The sequence below is a fragment of the Artemia sp. Qi Xiang Cuo genome, chromosome 3, assembly GCF_049724085.1.
Source record: "Artemia sp. Qi Xiang Cuo chromosome 3, ASM4972408v1, whole genome shotgun sequence".
NCBI classification, from domain to species: Eukaryota; Metazoa; Arthropoda; class Branchiopoda; order Anostraca; family Artemiidae; genus Artemia; species Artemia sp. Qi Xiang Cuo.
Window position 1 is genome coordinate 11,936,716 of NC_142796.1, and position 24,624 is coordinate 11,961,339.

A 24,624-nucleotide genomic window follows, 5' to 3' on the forward strand; every position below is an offset into this window, starting at 1 on the left:
TCATTTTAGTTTCAGGGGGACGCTACAAAAACAACTGCCTTCCCTGGCTCCGGACTTCAAAACATAATAGGTAATTGTCCACAGTTAGCGGATGATGTTAGTGAAGGTAGGTCATTTAGTATCCCCCTGGATTTTCAATTTACAACGGAAGAAATTGATAGCCTTGTTGTATGGAAATTGTTGGATCTAATGTTTCCGGGGACATTTTTGATGTTGACTTTACTATTAGTGAAATGTGTCCCGTGCAAATAGGTGCAGGACATGAAAATAGCTTGCCTCCCCGGAACTACGTGAATTTTATTTGCTGGAATCTGCTCTAGGTCACTTGCAAACACATAGGATAGATTTTAATCCCCCCGAGGAAAACCTGGTTGACGGGGGTGTCATTTTAACAGACCCTGTAAATATTCTTCATACATACATCGACCCAATTAGAGCACTTATTGAGATTCAGATTCAGAATTGGGGGGTCAGGGGGGGATTAAAGCGTCGGTAAATCAAAAAGTTTATTTACAAAAGGGGACATTGGGGACATTTTTTATTTTCATTTTTCAACTGGCAACCAAACTTTTTACCCTGGTCTAAATGAATTTGAGGGTAACTTTTTCAATTGGGTCAATAAATTAATGTCAACTTTGGATACATTTAATGAGAGGGGATGCGGGTCCACAATTTTAGACATTAAACATATGGATCTAAATCTCAATAGATTAGAAAAAAACTTTATTTTAAGGGGAGGGCGGGGTAACAAAATAAAATGCCACCCAGATTTGTCGGCTACAAAAGGGGTTCAAAGTTTCAATTTTGACACGGGGCTGCAATGCTTTAAATATGCATTTTTAGCAGCAGCCTATAAAACTTTGAAAAATGATTCAACAATAAAAAATCTCGATAGACTTGCACGTAACGGTGGAGACAATTTCCCTAAAGTAAATTTTGATTGTTTAGAGGGAAAATACCCGGTTTCCTTAAAAGAAATAACTATATTTGAAAAAGCAAACGAAAATCTTGGGTTTGGGGTTGTTGTTTTCCATTATGACACAGAATTTATAAATGGGGGAAAGAAACCAAATAAAAAAGGGATTTCATATTTAATTAGGACACCGTTGGTAGATAATGTTAAAAATTATATTTGGATTATCTACGAGCCCCCCAAAGATGTAAACTCCTACGGTCATTTTTTCCCCGTTACGGCAATAAGTCGACTCTTATCTCAAACCAAGAACAAAAGAGAATGTCACTATTGCCTCATGTGCCTTTTCTCATTTAGATCTGAGCGAAATCTCTCAGATCACATGAGACATTGCAAAATTCATGGCAATCAAAGAATTGAAATGCCGGCAGAAGGCAAAGATACTTTACAATTTAAAAACTTACAAAATTCCCTGATACATGTTGATAAAGTATGTTTGGATTGTGAATCAAGACTGGTGGAGGTATCGGACCCATCAAGCCCAATCATAGCCAAAGAATACAAACCAGCTGTGTGTGCCTATGTGCATGGCCGTCGCGATTACAACAATAAAATGCAACTGGAGGAGTTTTTTTTTACTATAGATAAAGGAGATAGCATGGAGAAGTTATTGGTGTCTTTAATAAAAACAGCGAATGGTGCAGTCTCACGATTGTGTTACACCAACTACCCAATGTCATTATCAGATAAGGAGCAACGGACACTAGAAAAGGGGATAATGTGTTGGGTTTGTAGGAGTGTTCTTGCCCCAAAAAACGCTGTCCAGGATCATAATCATCTTATTGGCCCCAATTCCACGGGGTAAAGTAACCTTCAGGAGTGGGCTCACAATTCATTTAATTTTAAAATTAAACAGCCACTCTTTCTTCGGATTTTTATACATAATTCTAACTACGATCTGAAGTATGTGCTACCAGCAATGGCACATCTTCAAAGAAATGGGACAGTGGATGATGCATGGGTGTTAGACAGCTTTTCCTACAAAATCATTCTTAAATCGTCGGAAAAGATGCTTGTTTTGGAATTTATGTGGAAATTTGTTGAAGACGAAGTTGAGTAAACGAATAAAATTCGCGTTTTAGATTTCTACAGTTTTTTCCCCAAATCATTGAGCGAATTAATTCAAGTGCAGAAAAACGATGACGGCTGCAACGCTTTCCCCCTTGTCAAGCAATAACTTCCGAATGATTTATATGATTTGTTTACGGTCAAGGGCATATATCCTTATGATTACTACTGTTCCATTTCGAGAATCGCCAAGAAAACTATTCCATCGATCCAATTGTTTTACGACAGTCTACATGATCGTAGGTGCACCCCTGATGAACAGTTTTGCTAAAAAAAAGTGTGGGCAGAGGGAGGGTGTAAAAATGGGTTTGACTACTGCAAGCTGTATTTGTCAAGTGATGTGTTTTTTTTGTTAGAAATTATGTGTAAAAATACGGACAAAATCTATGGGGAATTTAATCTTGATTTAGGATATTATTTTTCATCTCCTCATCTGGTAATAGACCTTATCCTAAACATTAGCGGGGAAAAAATCGGGCTGATCACCGAAATCGATCAGCACCTGTTCATCGAGATGTCAATGAGGGATGGATAAGTTTTTCACGGGGATCGTATCTTGGAAACTGATCCAACGGGAGTGAAGACGGGGACAAAATCAGATGCAGTTTTCCTTGATAAGAATACTCTCTATCCCTCGGGCATGTCCCATTTTGCGCTACCCTGCCATGACTATAAATGGCTCAATGACCCTCAAGCCTCCAATTTCACCAATATTGACAGTGTTGAGGAGAATGGGCTGGATGGATGGTTTTTTGAAATTGATGGGGAGATACCAGTTGAGCTTCACGATTCGGTAAAGGATTTTCTTTTCCATGCATCAATAGACTCGTGACTAGGGACTCTTTGAGCCCCCGCAACAGACGTTTGGTCGAAGTGGACGGATTGCAATGGTCACCTTAAAAACAAACACTTATTGCTGACCTTTTGCCGAAGAAAAATATTGTTGTACATCATGTGGCTTTAAAATGGATGTGCAACAACAGTTTCAACGTCACAAAGGTTCATAGAGCCCTCTAGTTTAGTCAAAAACCCTATCTGAAAATGTTTGTTGACACTTTTGTCAAGAAACGTTCTGAATCGCAGAGAAAAGCCGAAAAAGAAATTTATAAGCTTATTTTAAATTCGGCTTTTGGTAAAATGTGCGAGAGTGTTCGCAATAGAAATCGTTGTGACGTCGTGAACGATCCCGAACAATGCTCGAATTATTGCCGATCCAAATTACACTTCATTTACAAGCATTGGCCCGGACATGGTACTATTGAATAGGAAAAAAAGAAGCATTGTCCTGAATAAAAATATTGCTGCAGGCAATGCGATCTTGGATATCTCTAAAAAGTTCATGTTGGAATTCTACTACAATATGGCTAGGGTACAGTGGCTGGAGAAGGGGCAAGTAGAGGTATGCTACGGGGACAAAGATTCTCTACTGCTAAAAGTAAAAACCCCAAACCTACTTGATGATTTGGCGCACGGTGAAATCATCAGCTCGCGGATTGCCTACACCATTTGGAGTGGGCTTTACCTAGAGCTAGTGAAACGTCGGGCGCCAAATCAGATTTTATTTTTTAAATCAGAAACTGGAAGCGACATGATTTTCCGTGGTATGTTTGTAAGTCCGAAGGCGTACTTTATACAGACACACGACGAGGAAATCAAAAAACGTTGCAAAGGAGTACCCACGCACTATGCAGATAAGAATTTCGACATGGACATCTATAGGAATTGTATTGTTGAAAATACAATTCCACAAGCAAAATTGCTGGCAATTCGTTCACTGAACTACAGGAACTTCACTGTAAATAAAGAAAAAATTGCCATGAGTACCATTTCCGACAAGGTCTATGTTTGTCAAGACTGTGTGACTACCCTCCCCCTGGGGCACTGTTTAACTTCCGACCGAGCCGAATGTGTTAGCCATAGGGAAAGTCTCGGTTTGAGTGAAGTCCAATAAATTTCCCAAAACCTTGGGGGGGGGGCCTCGCGGCCTTGGGGGCCTCGCAGCCCGGGGGGGGGGGCGCCTGGCCGGCCGAAAGTGGGGGGCGCGCCGCCACTACCAAAGTTATCTTTTTTTACTTAGAGCAGATTTTTTTTTGTAAATATACATGTTACATTCAAATTAAAAAAAGTGATATTATTCCAAGTGTACTTTTTTTCATTAAATGTTGTATTTTTATAAAATAAAGTATATTTATTAAAGTGCTTATTCTAGTGCATTTTTAAAATAAATGTTTTTTATTATAAATAAATTTAAAAAAATCTTAAGTGTTTTTTTCTTTGTTTTCTGTAAAGTGCTGTTTTTTTTATAATACAAGAAATATGATTCTTTATTAATTTTGTTCTTCTTCTCATTATTCTTGAACGGACTAGTAATAGGGAAATTATTTAGCCATTAGACAGCTATAGTCTAGAGTTAGTTGTCTAGGTGAACTGTTGAAGGGAACATGTATCAATTTAAAACACCATTCAAATCGTTTCTGTGTGGGCCATCAATGTCAGGCAAAACAACACTCTTTACTAAAATTATTAAAAATTGTGATAAAATGCTTGTGGAAAAGCCAAAAAAAATGTACTATTGTTACAGTGTTTGGCAGGAGTCATATGATAAAATAAAAGAAATTGGCACGGCGGGATTGGTGCAGATACAATTTATACAGGGACTTGATGTTTTCAACATTATTGAACCAAACTCTTGGTTGATTATTGACGATCTGGCTGAATCTATTGAACAATGGTCCCAGGAAATGTTGCAATTGTTCACCGTTCGCTCTCATCATGAACAGATTTCTATTACTCTGGTTCTACACATCCTCTTTCATCAGAGCAAATGTATGCGAACACTTGCATTCAACTGCACCTACTACATCATCAACAGAGTTGTTCGTGATTCCAGCTCGCTAATAACTCTCAATAAACAAATCTATCCAAGCACACCTAATTTTCTGCTGTCAGCGTACAATCAAGCAACTAATAAACCCCATGGTTATACCCCATTAGATCTTAATCAAAATAAATCCGAGGATTTGCGTGTAGTCACAGATATTTTTGACAATAAATTACAGCATATCTCCCCGTCAACAGTAAAGAGACCTATTGGTTGTTATCATGACACTGAAGAAACTACATGAAAATAGACATTTATCTTCAGTTCTAAGCACTTCAAAACCCCCACTTAGGAAAGCCATACTCAAACTCGGTGTTGACAATGATTTCATTAATCTAGTATCTGTACTTTGTTTAAATTTGACCGAGGGAAATGTTCAACTGCCAGAAGTAGTTAAGCAACAGGCAAATCAACATCGTTCCATTGTACGTACACTGGCCTCTAAAAACAAAGGAAAGAAGTTTAAAATGAAACGTCTTCTTTAGGCGGGCGGTAGCTTTTTCACACTTTTACTGCCAATAATTGCAGGACTTGTAAACAGTTTTCTCTAGAGAATGGCCAAACCCTATAAATTGACTCCAATAGAACTCGCTCTCTCACCCGGGGAACACTTTGAGGACAATCTGAGTAAATTCATTGACAACGATAATATTGAGGACGATAAAAAACTGCTTTTACTTCAAGATGCACTTCGCCGAGTGGACAGACATAAGCCCTATCGTGCGAAGGCCAGTGGTATTGATCACAGAAAATAATCATCTCCTCAGGATTCTGCTGCTGCTGCTGCTGCTGGATCACAATTAAAGAAGGAGGAATTGGATTCAATTGTATCGAAAATTGGAAATCTAAGACCCCACTCATATCTTGAACAAAGTAAACGACTCATAACATATCTCATGGAAAGTGGTCAAGATCATATTCAAGTTGATAGCAATGGGAAAGAGATTATAACTCAAGGCAAGAGCTATAATCTACTTGATTTAATCTATGACATGGTTACAAATCGTAAAGGACTATTATCAGTTGATGTTCATCTATGCAACTTTCCAAATACATTAAACTTCCCCAAAAGCCTTATTAGCAATAGGCAAATTCTAAAAAAAATTAAATGAACCTGCACCCTCAACACCATTAAAATATGAACATGAAGAAGAAGAAGAAGATCTTAGATCAATTTTAGAAAATACTAGCACACCTAGTGGAAACTTGACAATAAGGAGGAGCAGCACACCACTGATAGCTAGACAAAAGCGAAGACGTATCAAGTCAACGTCACCACCACCAACACCAACCACCAGTATACAAAAAGGTAGTGGACGTTACACTACACGTTTACATTCAAAATGCTTGAAGTTCTGAAACGTGTTTATGAAAATATTGGTGAAGTGGGTAGCTTAAGTTCCCCCACCACTCTTTCCAAAGTCACTGGTTTTCACACTAAAAGTGTACAAGACTATCTACAAAATGAATCAAGTTACACTCTGCATAGAAATCATAGACTTTGTGCTAATCATTATCGAAAACTAAAACCTTTTTCCCATTGCATATAATGCAAGCAGATCTCCAAACTGTAGATGAGATTCAAAGACGTCACAATACACCGTACAAGTACATTCTACTTGCAATCAGTGTTTTATTCGCTATGCATATGCCATTCCATTGCGGTCAAAGAGAGGTGTTGGAGTTGCTCAGGCCGTTGAAAGTATTCTCGAACAGAATTTGTGTAAAAAATTCAAACGGATCGCGGTAGTGAATTTGTTAATCCCCATGTTGCAAAAGTACTAGCGAAATATAATACACTGCTCTATCATAGTCATAGTCCTATAAAGGCTGCATTGGCCGAACGATTGATAAGAACTATTCAACTTTTAATTTCAAGATGTTGTACATTGAAAAATACGGATGTTTTTATTCAAGATTTAGATAAAATCCTATTGATTTATTATCAACAACTCCATCCATCATTGCCCACTCAGCCCTAACGGAAGTTCCTCATGCTGATTATTATACAATTGACTCATTTCTTAAACAATATTCCAATGAAACGATTGTCTCAAGAAGAAAAAATTCAATGTTGGTGATACTGATCGAATTAATAGAACAACTAATGTTTTTGAAAAGGGTAATTACTTGCGTTCCACAGAACTTTTTAAAGTTGCAAAAATCCTAGACACTAATTTCATAACTTATCGTTTGCGTGATACCAAAGATGAAGAGATTCTCGGCGGCTCTTATGACTATGAACTACAAAAAGTTAAAAATAATAGTGAAATCTGTCCAATTGAAAAGATATTAAAGACTCGTACTCACAGTGGTAGGAAACAGTTACTTGTTCGGTGGCTAGGATACAACTCTGATTTTGATTCTTGGATCGGTGTTGAAGATATTGACAATTCCCAATGATTTCTATGTAACATTAATGTCCAACGTATCCAATCCTCTCTACAATGACTTGAATAAAACAAGTGATTTTTTGACAAAACTCTCCCCCGCCATCAAATTCGATGACGGAAAGTATGAAGTGGCTCTTGTTGACTGTATTCTCAAAAATACCTATGAAATCCTGACAAAGGATCGTGTGTATGGTATAAGAGTTATATCATTCGATTGGTCACTCTTTGTCGACTATGAATGGGTTGAAGCACTTAAATCTAGCGAATATCCACATGTTAAATTAAAATATATAGAATATGATAATATGACAGATTTGTATCGTACAATCAATAGAAAAATCTCATATCGCAGGAAACGTACATTCCATTTTAATTATTCAATGGAACACGATAGGATTTACATTACCTCACCTGTTGACACTGAAATGATTGTTCTCAATGATAATCTGCGAGACGTTCTTGGCTTTAAACAGAATATGACCAATAGGAAAGACGCTGGCACCGTTTACAGGATGGATCAAGTTATTTTTGCTGTTTATCCACCTGGTTTCGCCTCGGACTCTTGCACACTTCTCTATGCATCTTTTGTGGAAATATCGAGAGTTGGTAATTCAAATGTCCCCTTCTACGTGTTCTTGAACGAAAAACAACTCATGAACTTGTTCATCACTATAATATAAAGCATCTTCAGTATGTTCCTGTAAACACTTCGTATTTGGAACTCTTTCAGTTAACACTAAGAAGTGAATTGGGTGATCCTCTAGCAATAACAAAAGGTTTAGCGGTGATTACATGTCATTTTCGACCTATTGTTGGTGACGCCACCTAAAATGAAGAATAGAAGAATTCCATTTGTCTGTCCCGATATCGATTGCTATGTTGGTGCTCCGAGTCCACGTCAAATAGGCAATGGATTGGACTACTACAAGGGGTGTAGCTGGTAGCTGGTTTGCTATGCTATTTAGTTCTGCACTACCCCTTGCCAGAAAATATCTCGTACCTGCTGCATCAAATTTTGCTGCCTCAACACTACAGGACTGGGGGTCGGGTAAGAACTTCAAGGAGAGTGTTAATGAAAATATTAGATCTTCAGCAAGGGCCGTTGGTGAGCATTTAAAATCTCAGCAAAATGGGAAGGGATTGAAAAGGATGCGTGCGCGTCATTCACTCATCAGTCTCTACCCAGGCGGGAGGCGAAGGACATCAACAAGGACTTTGAGAAATAAAACAAGGAAGACCAATAAGAAGAAAAAAAAAGATTGTTAGATCAAAGAAGGATTTCTTCTCTTAAGATGACTTATCTCCCTCACAAGGAATCACATCCATCAATCAGATCTTCATTGAGTCTATTCAATGCCGAAAATGTTGATGTCATTGTCAAGTATGGCTACTATGAACAATGTCATCCCCAGCAACCCCTCTAGGAAAATATACACTTTCAAATATTTTCCAATGAAGACTATTTCATTGATTTGTCATCAACATTTATTGATTTAAATGTTTCGGTGAAGAAAAAGTCAGATAATACAACTCCAACTGCTGCCGAAGGTCTCTCCTATCAAAACTGTATTCTACACAACCTGTTCTAACAAATTAATGTATTTATTAATGGAACATTGGTGAGCACTAGCAATAATTTATCCAACTATGCAAGCTACATACAATTTATGATGATGACACTAAAGGCATATAAGGAGTTGAGAGGACAGTCATTGGGCTGTGAATATCGATCAGGTTTCGATACTGACGGTGAGCTGACTACTGCAGTGACCCAGAAGCATCATCTAGTTGGAAAATTAAATCATGAGATGTTCAATATATCCCAATGGTTACCCCCCAATGTCAAGATTGACATAAAGTTGCAACTAGACCCGTCGAATTTCATTTTGAGAAAAACACTTCCCGCAGCACCCGATGCAAACGTTATTATCACATCGGCAATTCTCCACGTCCGAAAACAACAGGTTATGAGCTCTGTTGCATTGGCAGTGGAAAAGCTAAAAGCCAATGGCAACAACATTAAACTTCTTGTCCCCCATACGATCACCAGTCAACGTCACATTGCCATTGGCTCTCGTAGCTATACCGATTCATCATTTATCAATGGAGAAATCCCATCAAAATTTGCCTTTGGCCTTTGTGAAGAGTGGCAGTGCTGGCGGATCCTGGACTGAATCCTCCCATGATTTTAATTTTTTCGGTCTATCTAGCCTTGTATGCAAAGTGAATGGTATTCCACTGTACACTCTATCATTTGACAAAAAATCCTATAGATCTCTGTACGAGTTGACCATGCAATCCCTAGATCATGACTCTCAACTATTTGAAAATGGAATAACTGTTTCAATATTTTCAGAAATTTGTGGCTTAATTGTTTCGGACATGGCGGGGACTCAGGGTATGAGCATAGTACGAACAGGGGATGTACGTTTAGAGTGTACATCTGCTGATGCTTTGACTGAGAATATCACGCTAATATCATTGAGTCAATTTGAAACCTATTGGGAAATCACACCCGAAGGTAGTGTTCTACTAGACCTAGCACCATGAACACAAACCAAATAATCAACTTATTTAGTATGGATCCATACACGTCCCAGTACAAGTCCTTTTGCATACCTTTCGATTCCATTGAAAAAATTCCAATCGTTAACAATGCCCTAATCATTGTTAATAGCAGTCCATCGAGTTTGAAGACCGGCCACTGGCTCTGTATATTTCAAACATCAAAGAATATTGAATTTTTTTATCCTCTTGACCTATCATATAAATTCTACACTCCATACATCAGCAACTTTATTGAAAGCAATGGGAAAACTATTATTCAAAATCAACGAAGAGTACAGGATTTAACGACTAAGACATGTGGATTTCATTCACTACTCTTTTTCATGTTCAGATGTCGTGACTATACCTACAAGCAGTTTCTCGACATCTACGTTGACGTACCTCGATTGAACGACTTTCTAGTGGAAAATATACTTCCAAGCGTGTTTAATATTGATTTTAGTGCCCTACGAATAAAATGTTATAAAAATGTATGTGAAATTGTTTATTAATATATGAAAAAATTTATATACACGATAAAAACGACTTTTCTACTCCTTAGATTTAATGTTCTACTACATATAGGTATTTGTCGACAACAACTAATGCAGGTAGATTATCTGAATTCACAGTATACTGATCCTGATGTACTGCAATGCCTGGGTCGCTATTTATACAGTAGAGTGTAACTTCAGTCTTGTCATATCTCTGTGTATAGTCAAGGATACTATTCGCATTCATTTTATAGAATTCACATGTTTCAATTTGCTTATTTGAAGCAATGTCACAAACAGTGTCCTCAAGTGGCGAATCACATTCCGTCACAGCCAAATAAAAATCAGTGAGCTTATAATCATAGTAGCCATTCTCTTCACAACGATGACGTAAAAACCATATTCTTTTGCTGTTCCAACAGTTGAATTGCTGACCTGGTTCCTCCTCCCAGAACAATCTAAAACCACGACGATACCAATCTCGTAGCAATAAACTAAAATCACGCTTAGGATTCTTTCCAATCATACCAGGATATGTATTCTGCCACTGAGTACATTTATCATAGTGGCAATTGGAGCATAGATGCTCTCTAGAATGAGAGTCACACACCCCTTCAAGACAGGAATTACAGCCTTTAATTTGCACAACATATCCTCTATGCAATTTACACGGGTTGCATAATCTAAACTTTTCATCATACTCATCAATCATTGTGCAATTCTCACATGATGACCAGCTGCCCAGTGAGCACATACATAGTGAGCATGCATGGAACATTTTTTCAAGTGTTGACGGTCTTACAGCCCCAATGAAATTGAGCTACCAACAACAACAAATTGAGCGGGATAGATAGAGAGAGAGAGAGGAGTAAATCATCGTTGAACACCATCTTTCTCATGAAAAAAGTCATAAATTTCTAAACTAGTGTTTAAAAGCATATCCACAATATCATTTTGCCGTGTCTTGATTAATATATCAATAAATTGTGTAAATACATTTGGGCCACGACGTAAAAGCTTCATGCAGTAGTCTAAAGAAGGAGAATCAGTTTTCATTATATCGACAAGCATTTCCTGAGAAAATATCTTCCTTTGAATAGACAGCTCTAGAAAATCATCATCTAGAATCAAACGATTTTCCATAAGCACTAGATTCCCCGATATTCGCTCTTTCTTAAATCTATCCATTTCCTAATGGAGTCCTAACACTCTCACAACCAGCTACAGACTGACCAGAATTTTTTCTACTCTAAAAAAATATACGCTAGCCTACTATAGAAAGAAAAATACCTTTGATTTAGAAACAATTTTATTGAGCATAGTTACAACAATAATAATCACTGATGCAATTTGTTCTCATTAATATATTTCACTAGCGCAACTAATGCTGCCTGAAGTCTATTTATATGCACAATATTCAGTTTCGCAGCAAAACATAATTGCTCCTCCATTTTAAATTTGCTTAATTATATCACGTATCTAGTATACATATCCTCGCATTCAAGGCATAGTCTACAGCCTCCTGTTATTTCCGCAGCAATGGTTGGTACTCGTATATTTTTGCTGCTACCGGCTCCATCATCAATCTCCAATAGTATAAATGCTCCACTCATTATATCAAGTTATCGTATACAGAATAACCTCCACTCTCTCTCTGATTGGCCCTAAAAAATGGGTGTTGCCTCAAAAACCAGTCTGGTTGTGTTATATAATCGCAATTATACTCTATAAAACGTGTTTGACCACTTTATAGGTTTGCCCACTTTTTAAAGTGTGCACGTGAAACTGTACTGCATATTCTTGTGAAATTCCATGTAAGTTTGAAATATATAGCAATAACCAGTCTGATTGCCTTATACAATCCTGACTATAGTTTCAAAACGTTTTTGACCACTTTATAAGTTTTCTCGCTTTTTGCAATGTGCATGTCAAACTGTAGTGTATACCTTGTGAGGGGGGTACTTACTCTCTTTGAAAAGGTGTATACGTCTTGTAGAATTCTATAGATACATTCTACTCCCCTCCCACGCTCATTTTTTCGCAAAGTCACCCGATCAAAATTTTGAGATAGCCATTTTGTTCAGCATGGTGAAAAATATGATAACTTTGTCTTTTAGGATGACTTAATTCCCCGAAGTCCCGGGGGGAGAGCTGAAAGTTATTAAAATTAATCAATTCTAACATGTCGTACAGATTATTGGGAAGTATTCATACTTCTTCTGGGGGGATTTTTTCTGGTAGGGGGGGGGGGAGTGGGTCGAGGGTTATGTGGGAGTATCTTACCATGAAGGAAGTTTTCATGGGAGAAGAGACATTGTTATAAAGGAGGTGCCGGATTTCCCAGCATTATTTAAATAAAGATTAGAAATTATATATAAAAAAACAACAAGTTTTCCAACTGAAAATAAGGAGTAACATCAAAACTTAAAACGACAAGAAAATATTACGTGTATGATTGGGTTCTCCCCCTATTCAATACCTCGCTCTTTAAGCCAAAGATTTTTTAGTAATTTCATAAGGCTATTTATTCTAAATAGCTCTTTGTGATTAAGCGTGATTTTTAAAGAATTGGACCAAAATTCAAACTTTAGCTTAAAGGGCGAAGTATTGACTAAGGGGCGAGCCCCCTAATATACGTATTAAAAATATATGAATATAGAAGTTCGTTACGTAAGTTAATTCGTAAGTTGTGTATATTTATTACGCAAAACGTTCGTAAATAAAATTAAACAAGTTTCGAGAAAGCCATTTAACCACATTAAAGTAAAATTAATAAGCAAATTTGTTTTAATTATTCATGTACGGTGAGCCAAAATCAAAACCTGCATTAATTCAAAAACGTTCAAAAATTAAATAAAAAAAAACAAGTTTTTTTAACTGAAAGTAAGGGACGACGTTAAAACTTAAAACGAACAGAAATTATTCCGTATATGAAAGGGGCTGTCCCCTCCTCGACGCCTCGCTCTTTACGCTAAAGTTTGACTTTCTCACAGCTTTATTTTTTTTAAAAATAAAAAACCTTAGCGTAAAGAGCGAGACGTTGAGGAGGGGACAGCCCCTTTCATATACGGAATAATTTCTGTTTGTTTTAAGTTTTAACGTCGTTCCTTACTTTCAGTTAAAAAAATCTTTTTTTTATTTAATCATATCAGAGAGCCCTACCGTAGATGTTTCAAGCTCCAATTTTAAAAATCTGGAATTTCCCATTTTTTTTTTTTTTTTTTTTTTTTTTAATAAACATCGTCGATGCATGTTTATTTGTTTTGTTTTTTCCCAGAGGTGTTTGTATCAAACCAAAGGTCCAAGATAATTGGGAGGGAGCTCATGCAAACGTAAATTTAAAGCTCTTTTTTAAGTGACCATACGGATTGGACCAGGGGAAAGTCTTGTTTTCTTGCTGTTTTACGCCAAAAAACTAGAACTTTACCCCAAAGAGGATGAATTTGCAATCAATTTAAAATTCTGAGAAGCTAATTGATTTAAAAGTATGAATAAATATGTTTTAGGCTTTCCAGTTGTAACAGAAGCAATGCCACACGGTGGCAGTACAGGATTCAACCAAGTTGATTCGCTTTATTTGTAATGAATTAAGGCTACGTTTGGCGATCTGTAATTGTAGATTAATTTAAAAAATATTTTCCACAAAATAAGTTTTTAAAAAAAAGTAAAGAGCTCGATTAAACCAATAATCAACAAAAATATAATTCAATTATGTACCAAGCATACAAATACCACAAATCAGTATCAATAAATAAATGAAACCCAAAACAAACAGAAATTAAAATAAGTCAAACTCTAAACGAGCAGAAATTAATATGAGTAGGGTTCTGAACCCCATGCGTTCTAAAAGCTAGATAATTTGTATTTTACTGAAAAAAATTCAAATGAATTTACTGAAAAAATGTGTATGGTCAGTTTAATGAACAAACAGAACCAAACAGTCTACCAAGCAAACAACTACCACAAATCAGTATCATAGGCAGCGCGCTAGCGCCGCCTAAGTAAAGAACGATGTGGGCACAGTGTGTTTTTTTTTGGTTCTCCATACCCGGGCACTTCGCATCGAAGGAGTTGTCGTAGAAACTTTGAAAAGGGCTCATTCGATTGGAAATTGGAGTGGCTAGTGCCCTTTTTAATAGTCAAAAGTGATTGGAGGGCAACTAGCCCCCCACCCATCATTCCCCCAAGCACATCCAATCAAAATTTTGAGATAGCGATTTTGTTCAGCGTAAGTGATTTCCAGATAGAAAATATGTTTTTGAGGAGGACACTCCCCCACAACCCTCAGGGCAAGGGTTTTAATTTATGCCCTGGGGACATATAAAGTTTTTATAGAAGACGTTGTCGTAGAAACTTCAAAACAATACTCATTCGATTGGAAATTCAAAGGGCTAGTGCCCTTTTTAATAGTCGAAAGTGATTGGAGGGCAACTAGCCCCCCCACGCCCATCATTTCCCCAAACATATCCAATCAAAATTTTGAGATAGCAATTCTGTTCAGCGTAGTTGATTTCCAGATAGAAAATATGTTTTTGAGGAGAACACTCATCCACAGCCCTCTTGGCAAGGGCTTTAAGTTATGCCCTGGGGGCATATAAGGTTTGTAAAGAAGGCGTAGTCGTAGAAACTTCAAAAAAAGCTGATTCGATTGGAAATTCAAAGGGCTAGGGCCCTTTATAATAATCGAAAGTGATTGGAGGGCAACTAGCTTCCCCCCACACCCATCATTCCCCCAAACACATCCAATGAAAATTTTGAGATAGACATTTTGTTCAGCGTAGTTGATTTCCAAATAGAAAACATATTTTTGAGTAGAACACTCCCCCAAAACCCTCAGGGCAAGGATTATAAGTTATGCCCTGGGGGCATATAAGATTTTTATTGAAATTTTTGTTGTTGAAACTTGAAAAAGGGCTCATTCGATTTGAAATTCAAAGGGCTAGTACCCTTTTTAATAGTGGAAAGTGATTTGAGGGCAACTAACCCCCTCTCACGCCCACCTTTTCCCCAAACATATTCAATCAAAATTTTTAGATAGCCATTTTATTCAACGTAGTTGAAAGTTATGGATATTAGGTCTTTAAGGATGAAAACCCCTCCTCCCAGGGCCCTCAGGGCCAGGGTTGTAAGTTATGCCCTGGGGGCATATAAAGTTTTTATTGAAAGCGTTGTCGTAGAAACTTCAAAAGGGCTCATTCAATTGGAAATTGAAAGGTCTAGTGCCTTTTTTAATAGTTGAAAGTGATTGGATAGTGATTGGATAGTGATTGATGGACTAACGCCCCTCTCACGCCCACCATTTTCCCAAACACATCGAATTAAAATTTTGAGATATCCATTTTGTTCAACGTAGTAGAACGCTCTGGAGGTTAGGTCTTTTAGGATGATAACCCCTTTAGAGCCCTCAGTGCAAGGATTGTAAGTTATGCCCTGGGGGCATATAAGGTTTATATAGAAAGTTTTTGCATAAATCATAGGCAGCGCGATCGCGCTACCTAAGTAAAGAACGGGGACACTCGAGAACGAGATAAGAAACGGGGACTAAGTATACAGGAGGACACTCCCCCACAGTCCTCAGGGCGAAGGTTTTAAGTTATGCCCTGGGGCCTATAAGAACGATCTTGGCACAATGTATTATTTATTAATTTTTTCCTTTAGAGCAGGGCACTTCGTATCGAAGAAGTTGTCGTAGAAACTTCGAAAAGCGGTCATTCAATTTAAAATTGGAGGGACTTGTGCCCTTTTTAATAGTCGAAAGTGATTGGAGGGTAACTAACACCCCTTCCACGCCCGCCATTTCCCAAAACACATCCAATTAAAACTTTGAGATAGCTATTTTGTTCAGTGTAGTTGATTTCCAGATAGAAATTATGTTTTTGAGGAGAGTCCCCCTTAGGGCAAGCCCTTTGGGCAAGGGTTGTACGTTATACCCTTGGGGCATGTAAGGTTTCTTATAGAAGGCTTTGTCGTAGAAACTTTAAAAAGGCCTCATTCGATTGGAAATTCAAAGGGCTAGTGCCCTTTTAAATAGTCGAAAGTGTTTAGGGGACAACTAACCAACCTCTCACGCCCACCTATTTCCCCAAACACGTCTAATCAGAACTTTGAGATAGCCATTTTATTCAACGTAGTCTTAAGTTCTAGAAATTATGTCTTTGAGGATGGCACCCCCCCCCCCACAGCCTTAGGGGCAATGGTTGTAAATTACGCCCAGGGGGAATATAAGGTTTTTATATGACGCGTTGTCGTAGAAACTTCAAAAAGGGCTCATTCTATAGGAAATTGAAATGGCTAGTGCCCTTTTTAATAGTCAAAAGTGATTGGAAAGCAACTAACAGCCCTTCCACACCCAACATTTTCCCAAACATATCCAAAAAAGGTTTTGAGATAGTCGTTTTGTTCCACGCAGTTCAAAGTTCAGAAAATTCTGCCTTTGAGCAGGACACTCCCCACACAGTCTTCAGGGCAAGGGTTATAAGTTATACCCTGGGGTTATATAAGGTTTTTATTAAAATCTTTGTCGTAGAAACTTGAAAAACGGCTCATTCGATTGAAAATTCAAAGGGCTAATGCCATTTTTAATAGTCGAAAGTGGTTTGAAGGCAACTAGCCCCCCTCTCCTGCCCATCTTTTCTCGAAACACATCCAATCAATATTTTAGATAGCCATTTGGTTCAGCGTAGTTGATTTATAGATAGAAAATATGGATTTGAGGAGGACACTCCCCCACAGCCTTCAGAACATGGGTTTTTAGTTATGGCCTGTGATCTTATAAGGTCTTTATAGACGGCATTGACATATAAACTTCAGAGCAGTCTCATTTGATTGGAAATTCACAGAACTAATGTACTTTTTAATAGTCAAAAGTGATTTGAAGGCACATAAACCCCCTCTCACGCCCATCTTTTTTCCAAATACATCCAATCAATATTTTAGGCAACCTTTTTAATAGTCAAAAGTGATTGGAGGGCAACTAGCCCCCCCCCCATGCCCATCCTTCTCCCAAACAAATCCAATCAACATTTTGACATAGCCATTTTGTTCAGCGTAGCTGATTTCCAGATAGAAAATATGTTTTTGAGGTGGACACTCCTCCACAACTCCCAAGGCAAGAGTTTTGAGTTATGCCCTGGGGGAAAATCAGGTTTTTATAGAAGGCGCTGTCGTAAAAACTTCAAAAAAGGCTAATTCGAATGGAAATTCAAAGGGCTAGTGCCCTTTTTAATAGTCGAAAATGATTGGAGGGTAACTAGCCCCCCACCCCACGCCCATAATTTCTCCAAACACATCCAATCTAAATTTAAAGATAGCCATTTTGTTGAGAGTAGCTGATATCCATTTAGAAAATATGTTTTTGAGGAGGACACTCACCCAGAGCCCTCAGGGCAAGGGTTTTAAGTTATGCCCTGGGGGAATATCAGGTTTTTTATAGAAGGTGTTGTCGTAGAAACTTCAAAACAGGCTCATTTGACTGGAAATTCAAAGGGCTAGTGCTCTTTTTAATAGTCAAAAGTGATTGGATGGTAACTAGCCCCCTCCACGCCCCTCATTCCCCCAGAAACATCCAATAAAAATTTTGAGATAGTTATTTTGTTCAGCGTAGCTGATTTCTAGATATAAAATATGTTTTTGAGGTGGCCACTCCTCCACAACTCTCAGGGGAAGAGTTTTAGTTATGCCCTGGGGGCACATAAGGTTTTTATAGAAGACATTGTCGTAGAAACTTCAAAAGGGGCTCATTCGATTGGAAATTCAAAGGGCTAGTGCCCTTTTTAATAGTCGAAAGTGATAGGACCACTAGCCCCCCCCACGCCCATCATTCCCCCAAACAAATCCAATCAAAATTTTTAGATAGCCATTTTATTCAATGTAGTTGAAAGTTTTGGAAATTATGTCTTTAAGGATGGAAACCCCTTCCCCCATAGCCCTCAGGGCAAGGGTTGTATGTTGTGCCCTGGGGGCATATAATGTTTTAATTGAAATCCTTGTCGTAAAAACTTCAAAAGGGCTCATTCAATTGGAAATTGAAAGGGCTAGTGCCTTTTTTAATATTGAAAGTGATTGAATAGCGACTAACGCCCCTCTCATGCCCACCATTTTCCCGAGCACATCGAATTAAAATTTTGAGATTTTGTTCAACGTAGTTGAAAGTTCTGGAATTTTTGTCTTTTAGTATGATAACCCCCTCAGAGCCCTCAGTGCAAGGGTTGTAAGTTAGGCCCTGGGGGCATATAAAGTTTTCATTGAAAGCGTTGTCGTAGAAGCTTCAAAAGGGCTCTTTTTATTGGAAATAAAAAGGGCTAGTGCCTTTTTTAATAGTTGAAATTGATTGGATAGTGACTAACGCCCCTCTCACGCCCACCATTTTCCCAAACACATCCAATAACAATTTTGAGATATCCATTTTATTCAACGTAGTTGAAAGTTATGGAAATTAGGTCTTTTAGGATGATAACCCCCTCAGAGCCCTCAGTGCAAGGGTTGTAAATTATGCCCTGGGGGCATATAATGTTTACATAGAAAGCTGTTATATATGATTTATAAAATAGATTTTAGTCTTCCTTAAATCAAATTTTTATTTACAAGATATTCTACCTATTCATGAGGTAGAAACTTTGCGACTCTCTGGCTGGACGCTGGTCTTCTTCATTATTCTACATCAAGAGAAGTAGAAATCTGGTGTAAATGAAATGGCTGTGGCATTTCAGAATCTTTGCAGAATAGTTGAAATATCTAAGAGCTATGTTTTTGTAACAAAACTAATGATCAAAATTAGTATTATGTTTATTCCTCAAAAAATACTGTATACAAAACTTCGAATACCGTATTACCGTATTCATTTTTTATCTTTGAATATTAGTGCGTCGAAAAAAACTCCTTCAGGCAAACTTCAGAAGTTTATTACTTACTTGTACTTTGTACTTGTTGCACGTTCAAGCCGCATCTAGACTCATCGTGGTGCCCAGCAGATGACGACATGTCTCCTTCCATAGGTTTCGCTCGAGGGTGGCAGGCTCCACCAATTCCAGCCACTGGCGATCCCAGCGACGGCCGTATTTTCGAAATCCCCCGATTGGCTCCAGATCAGACTTAACTGTTGCTAGCCACGTCTTCTTTTGGCCTCCTGCCCTCTTCTTCCAAGCAGGTAGTGGTAGACATTTGAGGCATTTTTTCTTATATGGTCATCTGGTCTGCGCATTGTGTGGCCAAGCTATCTCAGTCTCCTATGCTCAACAATGTCGGAGACAAGTGGGCGATCCCCACATCTTCTCCTTACTTCTTCATTCGAGATTCTATCTGAGAAGCGGATATCCGGAATATAGTGCAGGCATTTGTGGTTGAATATATTCAAGCTCAATGCTTCGGCTGCTTTAAGTGACCACGTTTCACATCCATAGAGGAGGACCGAGAGAACCATAGCTTCATACACTCGGAGCTTTGTGCGTAGTGATATTTCGCTCCGATTCAAGAGATTTTTCTATAGTTGATATAAGACACTCTAGGCTGACGATATGTCCATCTGTATTTCTTCTGAAGATTCGCCAGCAGGGTTTCCCATCGATGTATGGTATTTGAATGACTGTATGTCTTCTGTCTGATTGCAATTTAGGGTCAGAGGGTTTTCACCCATCCCATCTGTTCGCATGGATTTTGTTTTTGGTTGGCTTATTTGGAGACCAGTCGAGAGTGCCTTGACTGCCACGTCATTTATCATAGCCTGGGCTTCTGCAACGGATTCAGCAGGCATGTCGACATCGTCAGCATAGTCAAGATCTGTGACGGAGAAGGACGGGCTCACTGAAACGCCTTTATAATTGTCCAGGACCCTGAGGATCCAATCGATGACGAAGTTGAACAGAGTTGGTGAAAGGACACAGCCTTGACATACACCTTCCTCGATCAGGACCAGATCTGAAAGATCGCCATCGACTCTTACCCGGCCTTTGTTCCAGCATAGTATGCCTTGAGCAGATTGATGATCTCCTCAGGCAAACTGTCCTCTCTCATTGCCTCCCATATTGCATCACGATGGACCGAATCAAACGCGGTAATGATGTCTATGAAGATTTGGATTGTTTCCTGTTGGTGTTTAAACCGGTGTTCAAGAATCTGTCGCAGGCTAAAAATCTGGTCATAGCAACCCTTACCCGGCCTGAACCCTGCTTGGTTGGGTCGTGTTCGGCTGTTTCTGGTGTATCTGAATCTGTTTAAAAGTATGACTGCGAACAGTTTGGCAGCAATGGGTATAAGGGATATACCTCGGTAGTTTTTGCAGTCCATTTGGTCTCCTTTTTGAAGATATGGCAAATTATTGAGGTCTTCCAGTCATCTGTGATGTATTCATTGTCCCAACCTTCGGTTATCACGCTATGAAGTTCATCCACCACCGCCTCGGGGAGAGCTTTCAGTCACTCGGCAGGAATCCCATCTATTCCTGGGCTTTTATGGTTTTTCAAAACTTGGATCGCCTTAATTACTTTTCCCCTAGAGGGTGGGTCCGTGCATACATTTTCATAAGCCTGGTTGTGCGGGGTGTTCTGCGGTTCTGTAAATGGTTGCTTTCGATTACTATTGTCTCCTGGTCTCAATAGCTCTTGGAAGTGAACTCGTCATTTTTCGATACGTTTCTCGCTGCTTTTGAGTATTTTTCCATCCTTTGCCTTAAGTGAGGGAATGGTAGTTTTCTTTTTCTTCTCAGTGCATTCTCCAAGTATCTGATAGAGTTTTCGTGTATCGTTCCGTGATGCGGCTCTTTCCATATCACTGGCAACATTAGACCAGTAGGCTTTTTTGTCAGCTTTTGCTGATTTTTGACATCCTTGTCGTAGCACTTTGTACGTGGGGGACTTCTTGTTGGTCATTTCTGTTCTTTTGGCAGAGAGTTTGATTGTCTTTTCTGAGATCCATTTCTTGGTTTTACGCTTGGCAAACCCAAGTATGTTTGCGGCAGCTTCATTGATGTGGTCCTTGAATTTGCTCCATTTCTTCTCAATCTTTATCTTGGGGCACTGATCAGTCGGGATTGCCTCCTTGGTATCATCTTGAAGGAAAGCGAAGCGGTTTGAGAGTTCAAGGACAAATGCTCCTCGGTACTCATCTACTTTCAGCTTCGAAACGTCTATTTTCTGGTTCGGCATAGTAGTCTTCCTTGAGCTAAGTCTGTACTTTAGGCTTGTCTTCAGCAAGAAGTGGTCAGGTCCCTTTTTCGATCCCGTGTCAGCACCTCTGTGCACTCTCGAGTCCAACAACATGGATTTCCATTGTCGGGATACAAGGAGATAATCTATTTGGGTCTTTACTCTTCCATCACGGGATTCCCATGTATACGTATGACATGGCTTGTGCCTAAACCAGGTGTTAGCCACAGCGAGATTGTTCCGCATTGCAAACAGCAAAAGCCTGTTTTCATTTGTGCACCTGTCTCCAAGGCCGTGCTTGCCAATCTCATGTTCCGAGTTATTCAGCTTTCCGCCGATTCTGGTATTGAAGTTGCCTCCAATTAGGAGGACATCTTTCCCGGGAATCTTATCAATGACTGTCTGCAGGTCACTATAAAACTGATCTTTTTGCTGATGAGTGGCATCTCTTATTGGGGCGTAAACGCTAAGGACAGTCAGATTGTTCGCGCAACCTTTAATTCTTTTCCGTACGATTCTCTCAGACACAGGCTCATATTCGATGAGCCCTGTAACTGCTTTGGGGGACAACAGGATACCTACTCCTGCTCGGCCAGATCCATCTGATGGTCTCGAGTTATAAAAAAAGACCGCCTTCCCAGCCGAGGATTCAAGGGTCAAGATGTTACGTCCATTTAGACTCGTCTCAGAAACGCACAGAATATCAAGGTTATGAAGATAAAATTCATCAGCTACAAAAGCTTGTGTCAGTGAACATTTAATTTAGCACAAGTTCCAGCAGCCGATATTTAGGCCTTGTCTTCTTGATAGGACGGTAGCTAGCATACTTTTTGACGAGAGCGCCATTCTCTTCGCATCGCATTATACCGGGGATGCCGTAGCCAAACTTTTCATCATTATATTTGTCATCATCATTGAGCGTTTCTTGGGGATAAGGTACACCACAAGGTCCCAAGTTTTGCGGTCACCCGAAGCGCGTTGGCCATCACCTTGCTCGGCGTAAAGCTCAGTGATGTTTACAACCCTTCACCACTGTGAGGTGCGCTAGCGGATATCCTATGCTGCCTAGGGACGGAGGGCCAAGTCTCATTGCCTGTATGCCCACCACCGCCGTGGAAATTTTCTGGCTTATCTAGTCCTTTGCTCCCACTTAGAATCAGCAATAGGCTTCAGAAGGGGAAGTTTATTAGAACTGCAGGATGTGGCTATAGTTATCGTGAATGAAAATCAACTTATCCACTTTATGTGGACTGAGGCAATTTCTTTTCTAAGTCACTATCATAGTCACTATCAGGCCTACCACCAAAAATAGCCTTTCTTTGGGCACACTAGTCGCAGGGATAGACAATAACTTGCTGGCAAGTGCTGCGACATAGGAATTTTCATCGCGATTGTGTCTTTGGAACAGAAAAACGTTGCCGTCACCGTCGTCTTCGGTTTCTTCCTGTTTCTTTAAGAGGATGAAGTATAGTGCCATTTTGTTCAGCGTAGTTGATTTTCAGATTGAAAATATATTTTTGAGGAGAACACTGTCCCACAACCCTCAGGGCAAGGGTTATAAGTTATACCCTGGGGGCATATAAGGTTTTATTGATATCTTTGTCGTAGAAACTTGAAAAAGGGCTCATTCGATTTGAAATTCAAAGGGCTAGTACCCTTTTTAATAGTCGAAAGCGATTAGTGATATTTTTTGTTGTTGTTGTTGTTTAGACCAGGGCACTTTGCATCGAAGGAGTTGTCGTGGGAACTTCAAAAAGGGCTCATTCGATTGAACATAGAAAGGGCTGATGCGCTTTGTAATAGTCGAAAGTGATTGGAGGATGACTAATCCTCCTTCCACTCCCACCCTCAAATGCCCACCCTCCCATTTGGCCATTATTTTTAAAAACTAAATTTTGCCTTAAGATTAAATCAAAATGCACTGTGATAATGCTAATTCCCAAAAAGGCATCTCTGCAGTATCCCAAGAAAGACTGAGGGTATTTTGTTCAAACTTTCGGGGCTACTTCTGCTCTTAAGATTTAACCAAATCAAAATAGCATAAGTGTATCCAAGCTATCAAAGAAAGTAAACAGATTTTTTTGCGAATAGTATCAAGTTTTCCATTTCAGGTCAACTAGAGGAGGTATGAATCTAAATTAAACAGTACTTGTTTCTAGATTTATAAAAGGGTGTATATTGTTAAAAATTGCTGAAAATTTTTCTCCAGCATACAAATAGAAGGCCAAACTATAAAGTCTTAAAAAAACGAAAAGATTTAAAGTATTATTCTTTTTCCAGAAAAGACTATGTCAATATAAAGCGAACAGAAATTAATTAAAAAAACTTTTTCCACAAAATAAGTTTTTTAAAGATAAGTAAACAACTCCATTAAACAAAAAAGGAGCAAAAATAAAATCAAATAATCAACCAAGCGTGAAACTACCACAAATCAGCATCGATAAATAAATGAAACCTAAAACGAACAGAAATTACAATAAATAACCGAGTCAAACTCAAAACGAGCAGAAATTGACATAAGTTTGGCACAAAACCCCTATGCCTTCTCAAGGCCAGAACAAAGCTTGCAATTTACTGAAAATAATATAAATGTTTTTACTTTTATAACTCTAAGAAAGCAAATAATATTAACATTTTGATTACTAAATATCAGTATATGTGCATTAAACTGACAATGCACATTCATTTGTATTTTTTCAGTAAAGTGCAAATTTTGTTCTGGCCTTGGGAAGGCGTAGGGGTTTTGCGCCCATTATATTTTAATCTCTGCTCGTTTTGAGTTTGACTCGTTTATTTATTGTAATTAACTTAGAAAAACAAGTTTTTTTTAACTGAAAGTAAGGAGCGACATTAAAACTTAAAACGAACATAAATTATTCTGCATATGAAAGGGGCTGTCCCTTCCTCAACGCCTTGCTCTTTACGCTAAAGTTTTTCATTGTTTTAAAAAATCAAGTTGTGAGACAGAGTCAAACTTTAGCGTAAAGAGCGAGGTGTTGAGTAGGGGACAGCCCCTTTCATATGCGGAATAATTTCTGTTCGTTTTAAGTTTTAATGTCGCTCCTTACTTTCACTTAAAAAACTTGTGTTTTTTAGTTAATTTCTGAACGTTTTTGAATTAATGCAGCTT

The 24,624-nt window shown here is 38.6% G+C and overlaps 1 protein-coding gene across 1 annotated transcript in view; it reads right to left on the bottom strand.

Annotated features, from left to right (window-relative positions):
• LOC148953769 (protein CFDP2-like) overlaps nt 1–24,624 on the bottom strand; it is a 118,416-nt gene that overhangs the window by 62,941 nt on the left and 30,851 nt on the right. Inside the window, exon 3 of the mRNA XM_089085893.1 lies at nt 21,523–22,225. Coding sequence (XP_088942019.1) covers nt 21,523–22,225 — 703 coding nt within the window. The remainder of the gene's footprint in view (nt 1–21,522; nt 22,226–24,624) is intronic.